The 16,910-nt window shown below is 41.4% G+C and overlaps 1 protein-coding gene across 1 annotated transcript in view; it reads right to left on the bottom strand.

The window, feature by feature from the left end:
• Positions 1 to 16,910, bottom strand: part of LOC122800444 (acetyl-coenzyme A transporter 1-like) — a 171,369-nt gene that overhangs the window by 72,949 nt on the left and 81,510 nt on the right. The window contains exon 3 of the mRNA XM_044069889.1: positions 22 to 139. Within this exon, the coding sequence (XP_043925824.1) occupies positions 22 to 139 (118 nt within the window). The remainder of the gene's footprint in view (positions 1 to 21; positions 140 to 16,910) is intronic.

Below are 16,910 nucleotides of genomic sequence, written 5' to 3' on the forward strand. Positions count from 1 at the left end.
ATCTGCTAAATAAAATCTTACCTGATGTAAAGCATAACTTAGCAGGACAACAGCATAATAATATAAGGGGAACCCTTCTTCAGACTTCACATGTGGTGTCCACCAAACCAGCAGAGCAAAACCCAGGCCCATTAACAGTCTGTAAAATCAAAACAGCAGTTGGTTTCATTAGCAAGCACTACTGTAAATTCAAAATGAATCTTGCACTACGTTCAGTGATGCAGGTATATTAACTTCTAAATATTTGTCTAGTGACCTTTAATGCTGTAACTGCTAGCAGTATCAAATACGGTTACCCTTGACTTTTTTACACAAATGAAAAGCAAAGAATATTATGCCCATTTTTGTAATGTGGCTGCTTAGCCTATCTGCTATGTCTTCTATGTAAGAAATTATTTAAATTTCTTTCAGGCCACTTCTGCAAATGAAAAAGTAAAAACTGATCTGACAACATCAGGAGCTATAGTAAAACTTTGGGTGGTATTAATAGTCATTACACATGCTCAGAGGGTATGTGCGCTGGTTGCAAACAAACACAAAAGGGATGCTATCAGTAGACAGTCTAGGGTTGCCAACTATCCAGAATTCTTCCGGACTGTCCGGAATTAGGGGACACTGTCCGGAAAAAAGGAGAATGCCTGCATTGTCCAGAAAAAATGGTGCACATTTTCTTTTAGTTTAAGAAAAATTACATTTTTTTTTTTTTTTTTTTTTTTTTTTTAGGAGTGTTGTTCTTTAAGAACACCCTTTGCATCCGGGTGCAGAAGATGAAAACATCTTTGCGACTGTTGTTTACGTCTGTCTTCCACGCGTGCGGAATTTGAATTAGAAAGAAGATGTTTGGGACTGTATACTGAGAAGCTCCAGGCAAAGCATGAGTCCGGCTGGTGTTTGCTCTGAGCTTTCTTTAATCCAGTCATAACTGTGGCGCACGCAATTTTTTTCCCCCCTCAGCTTTCACCTTTAACTGAGGTAAGACTCCTCTTTTTTCTGAGTTACTTTGGCAAAGATTTATGATTTTACTGCATTTCCTTTTCCGGGGCTAAATAATAACCAAGTGTAACTATCAGCATTCTTATCGGAGAGAATGCCAAGTTCGGTAGTAGTTTAACTGTTCCATTTTTAGGATGACTTTGTAGTAGAACGCCGAAATAGTGCATCTTGTAACATCCGATGAAGAAAACTCGGCCAGTTCTTGTTGTTTCACTATGCTAGTAAGTAAATATGTGAAATATTTTCTAACAGTTTGTGTTTGCTAAGCCTCAAAAGAGCATGTTACTACATAAAGAACTGCAACATTTAGCATTTTTGAAAAATACATAGTAAAGTAAATATAAATATTTATGTATCAATACTTAAATATCTTAGCCCCTAGGTTACCGGTTTTGTTTGGCTTTCCAAAAACTCACAAAAGTTTATCACAACCCCCCTTTCGTCCTATTGTTGACAGTCGCGGATCTATCACCTTTGCATGTGCTAAATTTATTGATAGCATTCTAAGGCCCTTAATCAACCAGGAACCTCAGATCTGTAAAGATTCCTGGAGTTTCCTCCATGAAATTAAAAAGGTTCCTTTTGACGCAAATTCCTGGTTTTTGACCATTGATATCAAAGATCTTTACACTGTTATACCACAAGACCTTGGTATTCAATGGGTTCGTGAATTTCTTTTTGATAAAAAGATTGACGATAACATTATTTATTTGGTTGAGACACTATTGGAAATTGTTCTAAATAACAACTTTATGTTGTTTGATAAAAAAATCTATTTACAAAAATCTGGGGTGGCTATGGGGTCGCCCTGTGGAGGGAGTTTCGCCAATTGTGTGTTGGCGTATTGGGAAAAGACCATGTTGTTCTCTGATGTCACTTTTAGGAAAAGTGTCGCCTGGTACACAAGATACCAGGACATGTTCCTTATTTGGAAAGCATCACCTTCCGAAGTTCCCAATTTCCTAAGTACTATTTCCAGCATGACTTCCTTTTTGGAATTTACACATAATTTGCAGAAATCTAGTATTAATTATTTGGACATCTTAGTTATTAAAGACGAGTTGAATTTGAGATATAAGAGTGTTATTTACCGAAAGCCCACTTACTCTAATGCATTCTTGCATTTCACTAGCTGTCATCCTAGTTATCAAAAGAAAGCAGTAGTGAAAGGCCAGATGGTAGGGGCGGCCAGAATGGTGGCTGATTTTGAAGATTTTTTGCTTGAATGTGAACAGCTGAGTCAAATGTTTGTGAATAGAGGTTACCCTTCTTCACTGTTGTTTGACATTAGAACAGAAGTAACAAACAAAAGAAGATCAGGGTTCTATAAACCAATTCTTTCTTCCTATGGCACCATTTCTGAAACCGCCCCTACTAGCGAATTTAGATCTGATAATGACACCACTAACCAGTCCCCTCTTGGAATTAGGTTTTTTTGCACATTTTCTGTGGATCATTATGAGATCAGGAAGGTGCTTAATAAATATTGGGCTTTGATTTTGGATGACAATTTTTTGTCCCACCAGTTAGGTGAAGTTCCTAAAATAACTTTTAGAAGGGGGCGCAATTTAAAAACTATGCTGGAGTTCCAACCGCAACCTTTTAGTCAACGTACTTCAGGAATGACTAAGTGTGGGAGATGCAATCAATGTAAGCATGTATTAACTGATTCAAAAGTTAAGATTAGGAATGAAGAATATAAAATAAAAGGGAAACATAATTGTGAGACAAACAGCGTGGTCTATTTGGCTTTGTGTCAAAAATGCACTGCTTTTTACATAGGGAAAACAGAAAGGAAGCTCAAGCAGCGCATTTATGAACACACATATGCTATTTCCAGGCATGATTTGAATAATGCCCTTGCAAGGCATATAAGTGTTTCTCCTGACCATTATTTTAAGTTTACAATTTTGGGAAAAATAATGGTGGATAATAAGGGTGGCGCTTGGCAGACTCATTTAGAAATAAATGAACTGGTTTGGCAGATTCGTACTGGTGCATATATGCACCCTGGTTTAAATGAGTATGTTTCTATTGCTTGTGTTTTAAAACTTTTATCTATGAAAAGGTAGATGTATTGTGTTGGTACATGGTGGTAGCTTGTACAAACTGTTACAAAAAACACAATTTGCTTTATGTTCTTATATGAATTAGGTAAATTAACTAAGTGTGTGAATGTTGCCTATTTTATAGTTTATGATGCCAAACATTTAATGGATTTTTTATTTGGTATTATTTATTTTAATAAAAAAAATTTAAAATTAGATTAATTATGAAAGTGTATGTATTTACACATGCACATATACTCTGCTGTGAAGAAGAGCATAGCTATTTTATAAAGTTTTCTTAATTATTGTGTTTTACATTTAACACGCTGTATTTATCCAATTAAAGTTGATTGCATAATTGAAATTGTTTTCTATAAAAATGGTAGGTAGTTGTTTGTAAATTTGTCTGATGAAGGAGAGACATTGGGCTCCCCGAAAGCGTTTTTTTGCTAACCTTATTTATTAAAGCAGCCTACTTGGGATTGTGTACCATGGCTCATCTTTGTTATTTCTGGTCGGTATATGTTTAGGTAGTTTAATAACAAAAGGGAATGCATCATTTTGTGAGTTTTTAATTTAAAGCAGCAGTAAAATGAGTTGTCAGACAATGTTATGTTGTAGCATTTCCAAATCTAAGCAAAAATAACTTGGTACTTTACAAAGAACAACAGTGCATCACTTCAACTGATATTTGTCCCTGGGGATTTTCTTACTGAAGCTTCCAGGCTGCTGGTACTTATGAGTAATTGATTTGCTGTTTGCCTCTTTTGTTTTACTTCATTGTTATTGACTTATGAGTAATTGCCCTGAGGGGGACAGAAGGAAGGGGAGCTTTATTAGCAAGCATTAGTCCTAGACGGAATGCTAGTCCATTGCAGGATACATGAGTTTGGTGCTGTGGCAGTACACAGAATAAAAATGATATCAAACCTCTGGGCCCGGAAGAGTCTCAAAAAGTAGAATGTAAAACTGGTTGTCATTGCTAGATTTTAGGCTTTGTCCAGATTTCTTGCACTGTGTTTGAGGTGTGTGCGAGAAAGTGAAATGCCCTAGTGAGGCTTAGCAGGTGGTTACTAATTTGCTTAGGCTCAAGCCCTGTACCTTAGGTACAGGAAATCAAGAGCCTGAATACTCTACCCCAGCTACCAAGCTGCGTTTTCAGGTGCATTTTTCAAGGAATTTAGTTTCAAGTATCTCTTCAAGGAATTGTGAGCTTCAAGGGAAAAGAAGATTATTGCCGCTCATGCTATGTCTGTTTACAATGTGCAACTGTTTTGTTTAGCAATATCACTATTGTGGTTTAGAAGTTTAAAGCAGTGTTAATAGCACAGCAGGTAGCATACTTGTACATTGATCTAGAAGGCTGTGGGCTCTACTCCCACAGCATATAGATGGATTGCTCACACTGTGTTGTATTTTAATAGGGTAGGGTGCTACAGTCCTGAGTATGTCCTCCTTTGGATGAGATGTCTAGTAACTATGAACCTGTTTTCAGTTTGCCATCCATTTCCTATTGCAATATTACCCAGCTTACCATTTTTAATGTAACATAGGCAGTCAATTCTTCAAGGGCAGCATGCATTGATTTGTAGATGAAACACTGAAATATAAAATTGTTTGCTAGCAGCAACCTTTTCATTAGTTATAGATCTCTTTAATGTGGAATTATTTAGATGAATTTTACTTCTGCAGACATTGTGCATACTGACTGATATTGGTGGATTCTAATGACAGAAGTTTGAAAGGCCTTTTATGGTTGAAATGTTCTGAATTTGGGCAGTTTTGTCATTATTGGTTCATGTGTTTTGTTTCAATGCTTATTGGCAAAATGTTTAAAACTATAAATTTAACACACGGTCTAACAAGTGGTGTTGTATTATACAAGGGATATAATTTAATTCTGTATTATAATTTAATACAGTCAGGAAGGTGAATCAAAGAACTTTTGCATGGCCTTAAAAATGTATACAGTCAATTAATTAATTTATTATATGGATTTGACTACTATATTTTTGAAATTCATACATAATTATAGTATGGACCAGTTGTCCTTTCTAGACGTTCTTCTCACTAAAGATTATACGAACAAGTTTGTTTCAAAAATATATAGAAAGGAAACCTACTCCAACTCCTTAATCCATTGCTCAAGTACACATCCACTGAAACAGAAAAAAGCTATTGTAAAGGGGCAATTTGTTAGGGCAGCCCAAATGGTTTCAGTTATGGATGATTTTCTCAGTGAATGTGAAAACTTGAAATGCATGTTTTCAAGGAGAGGCTATCCGTACAAATTTATTACTGATATTACGTTGGTAGTAGTAAATAAAAGGGAGAGAGGGCATTTTAGTACTTTACTATCAGACATTGATACCAGCATCACCAGTATTAACAATTCCACTCAATGCTTAAATGTGGAGAACCAAGAAACAAAAAGGGACTATAAGATGTCTTTCATTACCACATACACTAATAAGTTATATATTAAGAAAAATCCTAGAAAAGAACTGGTCCATACTAAATCATGAAAAAGCCATTAGACCATTTATTGACTCACATCCTGCCATAGTATTTAAGAAGCGCAGAAACTTAAAGAACATATTTGAGATGAAACCAAAGGGAATGAATAATGCTGGGCACATGAAAAAGTGTGCCATGTGTAACTATTGTAAACATGTTAAGGAAGTTAGCACTTTTCTGATAAACATTGAAGTAAAACTTCATCAAAAATACAATTGTGGATCTCAAAGGATTATTTATTGCGCTCTATGTAATTGTTGTAGCTGTTTTTACATTGGAAAAACAAACCGTAAATTAAAAAAAAATGTATCTATGAGCATTTGTATGACATAAAAACAAAAAACATACAAATGCACTTAGAAAGCACAAAGCACATAATGGAAAATACTGGTCATTCTTTTAATTTTACAGTCATTGATAACATTAAAACAGAACCTCGAGGTGGAGCCTGGTCTCTTTTATTAAAACAGAAGCTCGAGGTGGAGCCTGGTCTCTTTTATTAAAAGAGAACCTCGAGGTGGAGCCTGGTTTCTTTACAGAACCTCGAGGTGGAGCCTGGTCTCTTTTACTAGAAAAGAGGGAGCTTTACTAGCAACTGCATCTTAATGCATCTAGTTGGCCAGGCTTAAATAAACACATTTCTATCAGCTCTCTTTTAAAATTAAAAGTCATAGAAAGATAATACTATTTTAATATTTATTTATTCATTATTTATGTATTTTTAAACACCATTTTATCTATGGTTTTATGCTACAATGAGAGTTTTTTACCATCTATTTATTTCATCTTATACAGATTTTATATGTTACATATATAATATAGTCTTTTACATGGCTTTTCCTGTAAGGGGGTAAGGGGGTGTGTCAGTTTAAATAATGTATTAACTGTTTAATGATTTTTTTACCCAGTTTTTCTGTACTATATAAAGTGATTGTGTGATTATATTTATTATCTGATGAAGTTCTGAAGTGGTCAGGACGAAAGCGCTTATTTGTTTTATTCTCTTCAATAAACTCCAGTATTGGCTTTATTGAATTTGGCCTGAATAGGTGCATTTATTTACTGTGGAGTGGTTCTTCCTCCTGTTCCTGCTTGGCATTTTTGTGACCTAGGGTTCACTAAAATGCAGACCCTCTTACCTACCAAGGAAATTTAACAGTGTCAGCATCACAGCAGTATACATACCTCCCAGTGCCAACACAAACGAAGCACTAGCTAAACTGTATCAGTCTATAAACTATCTGCAAAATAAAAATCCTGACACATTACATATAATAGCAGGTGACTTAAATCAGGCAAACCTGAAAACAGTCCTACCTCAATACTTCCAGTACATAGACTATGCAACCAGAGGGGAGAATACACTGGACAGTCTATACAAATATTAAGCTAGCATTTAAGGCAGTACCTCACCCCTAACTGGGTAACTCAGATCGCCTTGGCATTATACTGCTCTCATCACACAGACCACTGCTGACCAGGGGGTAACCATCACTGAAGCAAGTGAGAGTATGGCCGGAGGGAGCAGTCTCAGCACTACAAGAATGTTTTGAGAGTACGGCCTGGAACACCTTCAAGGAGGCAGCCACAGTAAACCAACACATCAAGCTGGAGGAGTACACTGAATCAGTGATGGGTTACATCTCAAAATGTGTTGTTGACGATGTGACAGTCATTGAAAGCATCATCACAACAGCCAATCAGAAACCCTGGCTAACAAGTATGAACTCCTGAAAGCAAGGAATGTGGTATTCAAGTCTAGTGATAAAGAGGCTCTCAAGACTGGCCAGATCTCAATTAAACAAAGGGGTGAGGGAGGCCAAACTCAAATATGGTCAAAAGGTCATGAGCCACTTCTCCGAATAAAAGGACCCCAGGCGCCTGTGGCAGGGCATCCAGTCTATAACAGGTAACAGGTCCCCGTTTTCACAATGTGATGATGATATGGAATTCCTAAACAAGCTCAACATCTACTTCATTAGGTTTGAGGAAAAGAACAAGACAGCAGCAGAGAAAATCACCAACAACCAGAGCGAGGAAGAGCTCAGCCTCAACACTTCTGATGTCAACACTTCTGATGTCAGAAGGACCCTATGAAGAGTTAACCCCAGGAAAGCAGCTGGACCTGATAACATTCTTGGAAGAGTGCTCAGAGACTGTGCAGACCAACTAACAAATGTACTCACAGACATCTTCAACAACTCACTGAGTCAAGTCATTGTGCCCAAATGTGTCAAGTACACGAACATTATACCACTGTCAAAGAAGACACCATGTGCTAGCCTAAATAACTATTGTCCCGTAGCTCTCGCCTCTACTGTGATGAAATGCTTTGAGAGACTGGTCCAAGATGTAATAACATCCAAACTACCTGCAGACTTCGATCCACTCCAGTTTGCATATAGACCCAATCGCTCCACAGGAGATACTATTTCTTTAACACTCTACTTATCACTGGAACACCTGGAGAAAGTACAGTTGTGTACACTTACCATAAATGTAGATGTTCGATTGTATTCACTGTTGCAGTCATCACATTTGGGATATCCCTGCCAAGGTAGCCCTCAGTCGGCCCAAATACCAGAGGCTTAGTATTTCTGCGCCGGTTGCTATCGCTCCAGGACTGATGTCAGGTCTTCAGTGGTATAAAAACAGGCAGCCAACGCCATTACATCAGTTTTTCTTGCCCTGTCAGGAGCCCCTGATAAGGAGCTAGGTTGTGGTGGAAGAACACCATAAGTAGAAAGTAAATACCAATAATTCCTTGTAAGGAGAGAGGGAGAGAGAGAGACAAGGGGGATGGAGGGAGGGAAATCAGTACTGCAACAGTGAATATACTCGAACATCTACATTTATGGTAAGTGTACACAACTGTACTATGTTCTTCATGTTTCACTGTTGCAGTCATCACATTTGGATTGATTACCAAAGCTGAAGAAAAGGGTGGAAGCAGTCATGAAGACTGGGGGCTGGCTTGGATCCCCTGCAACAAGACTGCAGTGGCAAAGCCTGCCCTGGATTTGGAGAAGATAGGCAGGTGGTAATGCTTGGTGAAGGTATGAACAGAAGTCCATGTTGCAGCCTCCAGGATGTCCCTGGTGAGGGCCCCTCTGAGGAAAGCTGCAGAGGTGGAGGTTGCTCTGGTGGAATGTGTCCTGACCCCCTTGGGGGGAGGTTTTCCATGCTGTTTGCAGCAGAAATGGATGCAATGTGCTATCCATTTGGACATTGTTTGTTTGGATATGGCCTTGCCCTCTGCTCCTGCAGCAAAGCTGACTAGCAATTGATCAGTTTTTCTAAAAGATTTAGTCCTGTCTATGTAGAATCTCAGCTGTTTGTGCACATCTAGAGTGTGCAGAAACCTTTCCCCCTTGTTTTGTGGGTTAGGGAAAAATGTGAGCAAATGAATGGATTGGTTGAGAGCCACACTGGGCAACACTTTTGGCATGAAGGATGGGTTAGTCCTGAGGGAGACCCTATCAGCATGGAAAATGATGAATGGCTCTACAGCAATAAGTGCTTGTAGCTAGGATACTCCTCTAGCTGAAGTGATGGTCAGAAGCAAGGCTGTCTTCCAAGAGAGAAATTTTAACTCTGCTGAAGCTGCAGGTTCAAAGGGGGAGCTGGGTGAGCTTTTCTAACACAAAGTTTAGGTCCCAAGCTGGGGTAGGAGCTCTTCTGAGTGGCCTCAAGTTGTAAGCTCCTCTTAGGAACTGTTTGATGAGAGGGTGTGAGAAAAGAGGTGACTCTGTGCTGAAATGAGCAGAGACGGCACAGGCATGAATTTTAATAGAAGAGAATGATAGACCCTTGTGTAGTAGGTCTGCCAGGTAATCCAGGATGAGAGGTAGGGTGGGCTGTGCCATTCCGGCTCCCTTAGCCTGGATCCAGGTGCAAAACCTTTTCACTTGTTAGCATAGGACTTTCTAGTGCTGGGGCGTCTGGCCTCACATAGAACATCTAGAACTTGTTTGCTTAGACTGGCAGCTTGAGGAGAGGTCAGGGAATAAACCAGGCTGCCAGATTGAGGGTCTGCAACTGGGGATGTATGAATTTTCCATTCCTCTCGGTCAGGAGTGTTGTGGTCTGAGGTAGGTACCACGGTGGCAGGGGTGACAGGCTGCGCAGCAGTGGGTACCAGTCCTGCCGTGGCCACTCTGGGGCAATCAGGATTGTCCTCGGTTTTTCCTCCCTTATTTTGAGCAGTACCCTTGAAATGAGTGGTAGAGGGGGAAATGCATAGACCGAGAGGTTTACCCACAGGAAGGATAGAGCATCCACATTCCAGGCCTTGCTGTGAGGTTCCCTGGTGCAGAATTTTCTGAGCTGATGATTGGAGTGGGAGGCAAAAAGGTCTACCTTCGGGGTGCCCCATTTTTGGGTTACAAGGGTGAAAGTTCTTTGGTCTAGCTGCTTCTCATGCAGGTCTAGCAGGTTTCTGCTTAGGTTGTCTGCCACGGAGTTTAGAGAGCCTGGCAGGAACTGTGCTAACAGGTGTAGTTGCATGGCTGCGGCCGTGTGCCAAAGGGTCATGGTGAGCCTGCACAGAGGATAAGAGTGAGTCACTCCCTGCTTGTTGATGTACCACATCACCATGGTGTTGTCTGTTTTGATCGGCAGAGGCGTCGGGGAGAGTAGTGGTCTGAAAGCTGTCAGGGCATGCTGAACAGCTAACATGTCTTTTTGGTTGATGCGCAGATGTATTTGATTTGGGCTCCATTGCCCCTGAATGCACCTGCCGTCCAGGTGTGCACCTCAGGCATTGTCTGATGCATCTGTGGTGAGGGTCTGGGTGGCGTGGGGTAGTGAGAAGGGAAGTCCCTTGTTGTGGTAGCATACTGCTGCCCACCAAAGAAAATCTTTCCTTAGACAAGGTATCATTGGTATAAGAGTTTCCAGGTCTTGAGAGTGCTGACACCAAAGGCTTTTTGGGTACCATTGTAGTTTCCTCATATGTAGTCTGGCATATGGAATGAGTAGAATGCAAGAAGCCATGAACCCTAGAGCTTGCAGGATTTTTCTTGCGGATAACTGGGTCCTGGTGGCTAGTTGAGAGAAGTAGGTTGTCGGGTAGGTCTGTTTTTCTGGTGTAAGGAATGCCATCTGGGATGCTGTGTCCAGGTTTGCTAATACAATTTTTTGTGTGAATACTAGTTTTGATTTCTTTTCGTTGACAGTATACCCCAGGGAGGTCAGTAGGTCCTTTACAAATGTCAGGTGCTTTAGCAGCTTTTCCTAACTGTCTGCCTGAATCAGGCAGTCATCTAAGTATGGGTAAATTTGAATATTTCTTTGCATGCAAAAAGCAATGGCGGGAGCCAGACGTTTTGTGAAAACTCTGGGAGCAGTGGATAAGCCACAGGGAAGCGCAGAGAACTGAAAGTGCAGTGACGCTGCTCTGAAATGTAGGTACTTCCTGCATGATTCCCTGATTGGGATGTGTAGGTAAGCCTCTTTTAGGTCTAGGGTGGCTAACCAAGCAACCTTGGAAAGCATAGGAAGAAGCTGCTGGAGGGTGAGCATTTTGAATTTTGTTATCACCAGAAAGGTGTTTAGAATGGATAGGTCAAGGATGGGGTGCCATGTGCCCTCTTTTCTGGGTACCAGGAAGAGTCTGGAGTAGAAACCTTGGCCTGTCTATTCTGCAGGAACATGCTCTACTGCCCTCATAGAGAGGAGGGAAAGGACTTGCATTTTGGCCTCTGCCCACTGGTTTGGGGGAAGATCTGGAAACCCTTTTATGGTTGGCAGAGTGTGAAAATAAAATTTGTATCCCTGGGACACTATGTTGAGGACCCATTGGTAATGGTGGCCCAGTTGCTTGTGTGGAAGGACAGTTTTCCTCCTAGGGACAAGTGCAGGTGGGCAGAGGAAGGGGGTGGAAGTGTAAAAGTCATTGTGAGCTCTTACCATAAGGGGGGTGGCTTTGCACTCCCTGGTTTTGAAGAGGAGGAACTCCATTGCTTAGATCTCTGCATTCCCTGGGGCTGTTGTCGGGGGGGGGGCTACTTCCCCTGGGTCTTAGCTGGGCTGACCTGGGTGGGGCAGGAAAGGACCAGTGCTTGGAGGGGCAATGCCTACTGAACCTCAGTGGCTGGACCTATAAGAAGTATTTAACTGTCTACATAGATTTAGCTTTTTCTTCCATCTTTTTTAGGGCCTCTTCTGCCTTGGTGCCAAATAAGTTGTCTTTGTGCAAGGGTGCATCCAATAATTTGGATTTGACATGGTCTGGCAAAGTCTGTTCCTTAAGCCAAGCATGTCTTCTAAGTATAGAACAAGTAAATGCTGCCCTGCAAGATGCTTCTAGGGTATCAAAACCACATTGTAAGGTGTGCTTAGTTACTTGACTTGCTGAGTGTATTAACTGTTGTAACTCTATTTTCTGCACAAGCAAGGATAGAAGACATTTGTCTGAGGAGTTCCATGGTATGTTGCTGATATTTCAGCATATGGAACTGACAATTTAATGCTCTAATAGCAAGAGTAGCAGAGGTGTAAACTTTTTTACCCCATCTGTCTAATGCTCGGGAATCCATAACTGACGGGGTGGGATTCTTAGCTGAAGTTGCTTTGATTCCTTTAGGTCCTTGAGAGCTGACCTCTGGGTCAGCAGTAGGATTTTTAAAAATAAATTTCTGAGAGTCAGGGCCTCTACAGTACCGGTCAGGTTTCCTGGGAGCAGGAAGGAGGGTGTCAGGGGTCAGGCTCAATTCCATAAAAACATCATCCACAACATCCAGGACAGGAGGAATGACCAGAGATCTGTGCTGTGGAAGATCTAAGAATTCCCAGAGTCTCTTTTTTGATTGAAGATAGTCCTGACATTCCCATTGGAAATGCTCTCAAAGTATTTAGGGTTTCCCCAAAAGAGAAGTCCTCGGGTGGAGAGGCTGAAGGAATGGATTCCTCTGCATCAGCATCCTCATAAGCAGACAGGGGTTGCATATCTTCATTGTCAGATGCATTAGAGTCATCGGACTCCTGTTCAGATAAAACTACTGGGAAACAAGTCTTTTTCTTTTGGAAGGGGTAGCCTGGCTTCCCCTGATAAGCATTATAATGTCTTCCGCCATTTTAAGCATTTGAGACTGAGGCAAGGAAGCAGTGGCCTGAACTTGGGTCATCATTTTTTTGGGTGTGATTCATACCCTGGGCCTTAGAAACTTGGTAGTTTTCGAAAGAATTGTAGACGCAAAAGAAGTTATTGGTCTGTGTCAAGTATCGGTAGTGCAAAGTACTTCCTCGGAAGCCAGTGCCTGCTCAGTGGCTCCGGACCCATCCAAGGTAGAGACATCTGCAGGATCCTTAGTCGAAGAAGAGTCTTGTGGCACACCGGACTCCGAAAGCGTCTCGGTAGCAGCCTGTGACTCCACAGAAGCAGGCATCAGGGGCTACAAAAGTGCCTCATTGAGGACTGGAGAACTGACAACTAGCTTAATGGAAGCATCGTCTGCAGTTTTGAACCTGTATGGTCTCTCTCTGTCTTTATCCTTACATTTTTTCAGAGGATCGGTTGTCGGATGGCTTACCGAAGCTATATCGGAAGACGAGGACTGAGCGCGAAAATATCTAGCTACAATAAGGGCCTGACGACGTACAGTTCTGGCGTTGAACAAAGCACAAAAGCAACAGCGGGGGATGTCGTGGTCTGAGCCTAAACAAGTGATGCAGTAGAAATGAAAGTCTTGGTGTAGTATTTGCTTTCCACAGGCGAGACAATTGTTAACTTTTTCTGACATCGGTTAGAGCAAGAAAAAAGGATCCCCAATGGGGTACTTAGTTTTAGAAGACTTCAACTTCAATTTGGAAATGAAAAACCCATGCAAACTGCTTCGGGCTCCTTGGCAAGAAAGACTGATGTAATGGCGTATGCTGCCTGTTTTTATACTTCTGACTACCTGACGTCAGTCCTGGAGCAACAGCAACCGACGCAGAAATACTAAGCTTCTGGTATTCGGGCTGACTGAGGGCTACCCTGGCAGGGATAACCCAAATGTGATGACTGCAACAGTGAAACACGAAGAACATCAAGAATAGCTATGCGAGGCTACTTTTCATCTACTTCAGTTCAGCTTTCAATATAGTCATCCCGCAAAATCTTATCAGAAAGCTGGTTCAACTGGGCATCAGCATTCCACTATGCAACTGGATTCTGGACTTTCTTATAGATAGACCCCAAAAAGTATGCATAGGCAAGAAACTATCAGAGACCATCACCCTGAACACTGGAGTCCCACAGGGATGTGTCCTAAGCCCTCTGCTTTTCAGCATACTAACCCACAACTGTACTGCCTAGCACAGCTCAAACCAGATCATCAAATTTGCAGATGATACGACAGTTGTAGGCTTCATCAGGAATGATGACGAGACAGCCTACAGAGAGAGTAAGTAAATCAGTTCATATATTGGTGTTATAGCAATAATTGTGCACTAAATGTCAACAAGACCAAAGAAATAATTGTGGACTACATGAAGAGTAACAAAGAGCACTCTCCAGTCGTAATCAATGAAGAAACAGTTGAGAGAGAAAAAAGCACAACATTTCCGGGGGTGCACATTGCAGAAGACTTGATGTGGTTAGTCAACACAAATGCCATCATTAAGAAGGCACACCAATGGCTTCACTTTTTGAGAATGTTGAGGACAGCAAACCTACCATCAATGGCTCTCAACCTTCTACAGGGGCACCATCGAAAGTATACTGACAAACAGCTTTACAGTATGGTGTGGAAGCTACTCTGCTTCTGAGCACCAGTCCCTCCAGAAGGTAGTAAAAGCAGCTGAGAGGATTATCAGGAACTCCCTCGCATTCATATAAGGCCTTCATATGTCCAGATGCCACAGCAGGGCAAGGAAAATAACCAGGGAAAGCACTCATCCTGCTTACAAGCTGTTCTCACATTTAACATCAGGAAGGTGCTTTCGATGCATACTCTGCAAAAGCACAAGATTCAGAAACAGTTTCTTTCCACTAGCCTTCAGGTTACTGAACTCTAGGAACAGTACCCTTCACACTGGACATTAAGGCAGTAATCCAACAATGTTGAAAAGTCTTGATAGTGCAATATGTAACAACGTCTTACCCGCACCCAGACAGCAAAGTCAGCAGTAATCAAACTGAACTGTCTTACTGTGTATTACAAATGTAGGCCTTAAATCAATCGCTTAAGTGCAATTTTTACAGTGAAAATAAGCTAATAACCTAGTAATGAGTGACAACCTGTTAAATCAGTGCAATAATGCAAGTATTTATTATTGTTGTGTTTGTTGTCTGTGTCAATAGAATTGTGTGCATTATCATCATGTTAAATGTAGTCTATGTATTGTATGCAAACTGAGTCCGAAGAAATGTAATTTCACTCGGTTTGCACTTGCGGGAATCAAAGTGACACAATAAAGTCTACTTTGACTTTATTATACTACAGCAAGTTTGATCTACACATGTACTTTAAATATAAAGCCAAGCAGCACCATTTCTAGTCACTCTGCATTCATGAAGATGCATGGTTTTGCTGCGAATCTTGTTGTTTCCCATTTTGAAGTGCTTACTTCTACAGCAGCACAACCTGATGAGTGAAGCAGCACTCAACAGCCTTAGAGGAGGAGATGTAGGCAAAGGGTGAGTCTTTACAACGTTGTGAAACAGGAAGTATTTGACCACTTTAGAGTGAGCGTAGACATTAATAAAGGCTTTAGTGAACTTGTATCGACCACAAACTGGAACTGGATGGGGGTGGCCTTCCTATTCCTGGGGATACTAAGGAATGTATAGCCCTCACTTACACATGCAATGGGAGCTTTTCAGAGACAGACGGGGGATAAATTGGGCATCTCTCAGGCTTCTGCCTACAGGATACCACAGCAATTTCTCAATACACTTCTAAACCATGTGGATAAGCATATCTCTTTCCCAGTGAGCCAGTACCATGCATATTTTCTACTGAATGGCACACTTTGCTGAGGTGTTTGGTGTGATAGTTTGTACCCATGTGTCTATCAGGTCCCCATCTGAACATTAGGAGGGTGCCATAACAGGAGAGGTTGCCATTCCATCAACTGCCAGGCAGCATGTGATGCACGTGGCTGTATCAACATCTCAGTCTAGCATCCTGGCAAAACCCATGATCTCCACATAGGGGGCACAAGCTCATTGTACCATCTCTACCTGTGTGATATAACACTGCATGGACACCTAGTAGGTAAGTGTGCTCTAAACTTCTCTGATGATGACCAACCTATGGCAGCAGAAAACCAACCCCCAGGCAAGTTCGTGTACAGTACATGTCAGTGCAAGCCATGACGTGGCATGAAGTCCACAACTAATGGTCATGACATTCACTACAGCACTGTGTGAAATCACAAAGATAACACTTGGTGCATTCAATGTGTTGTCTGTGGGCTAAGCTGAGTATTGCATGGTCAACTCACTTTGTGCATTAGACATTACTTCATACACCATACAGAAATACATAGTTAATGTGGTCAAAGCCAACATTTGCATGATGGTCAGTGGAGAGAGGCACAAGTGAAGATCGTCATGGCACTATCCCTGGACTTTATCATTCCCAAATAGTGGTGAAATTCCTAATGTATGCCCTGTAGCAGACTCTAACCACTTCTGACTTTCAGTGGCAGTAGCCTGCACATGAACAATTTCACGACGCATCTGCTGCTGTATGAAGAAAGCCTAAGCGCCTCCAGTACCAAATGCAATTGATGCCTTAAACTGGCAGCCCTGTGGATAATCAAACCTCTGACAATGTTGCATCTTCCTCCAGAGGTTCAACATATCTAATTCTAAAACACACCTCCTGCTTCCCAAGTCTAAAATCCCCCTCCAGCTCATTAAGCTTAAAACCCTGCTTCAGTTCCCTCTTCACGGCTGCTTGCCTAAACTCATATTCAAGTTTGAGCACGAGTAGCAGCCTACATGAGCTACAAGGCAGTCAAGTCCCTGGCTTTGAAACTTTTAGTTATGTACTTACCATAACTTCGGATGTATGGGATCCATCTCGCCTACATTCACAACATATGGGTTCGGAGCCGATCCATCGGCTCCGACTCGGCAACTAATACACTAGCACGAAGTCTCTCATTGGCTGGGCTACTCCCTATCCCAGGATGCACTACACCTGCTTCCCCAGATCTTGTTTGTTCGCTTTCATACACCCATGCAAACACAGAAAAACTAGTAGTCACTATAACCAACTAAAGTTCTTCAAGAAAGATCTCCAAGAAAAAAGAGACTACAGCTCCTCTAAATCCGAATGGAAGGGGGAAGGAGGGTGGGTACTTATGAATGTAGGCGAGATGGATCCCATACATCCGAAGTTATGGTAAGTACATAAC

This window comes from Protopterus annectens, chromosome 4.part0 (assembly GCF_019279795.1).
Source record: "Protopterus annectens isolate FY-2018-M chromosome 4.part0, PAN1.0, whole genome shotgun sequence".
NCBI classification, from domain to species: Eukaryota; Metazoa; Chordata; order Ceratodontiformes; family Protopteridae; genus Protopterus; species Protopterus annectens.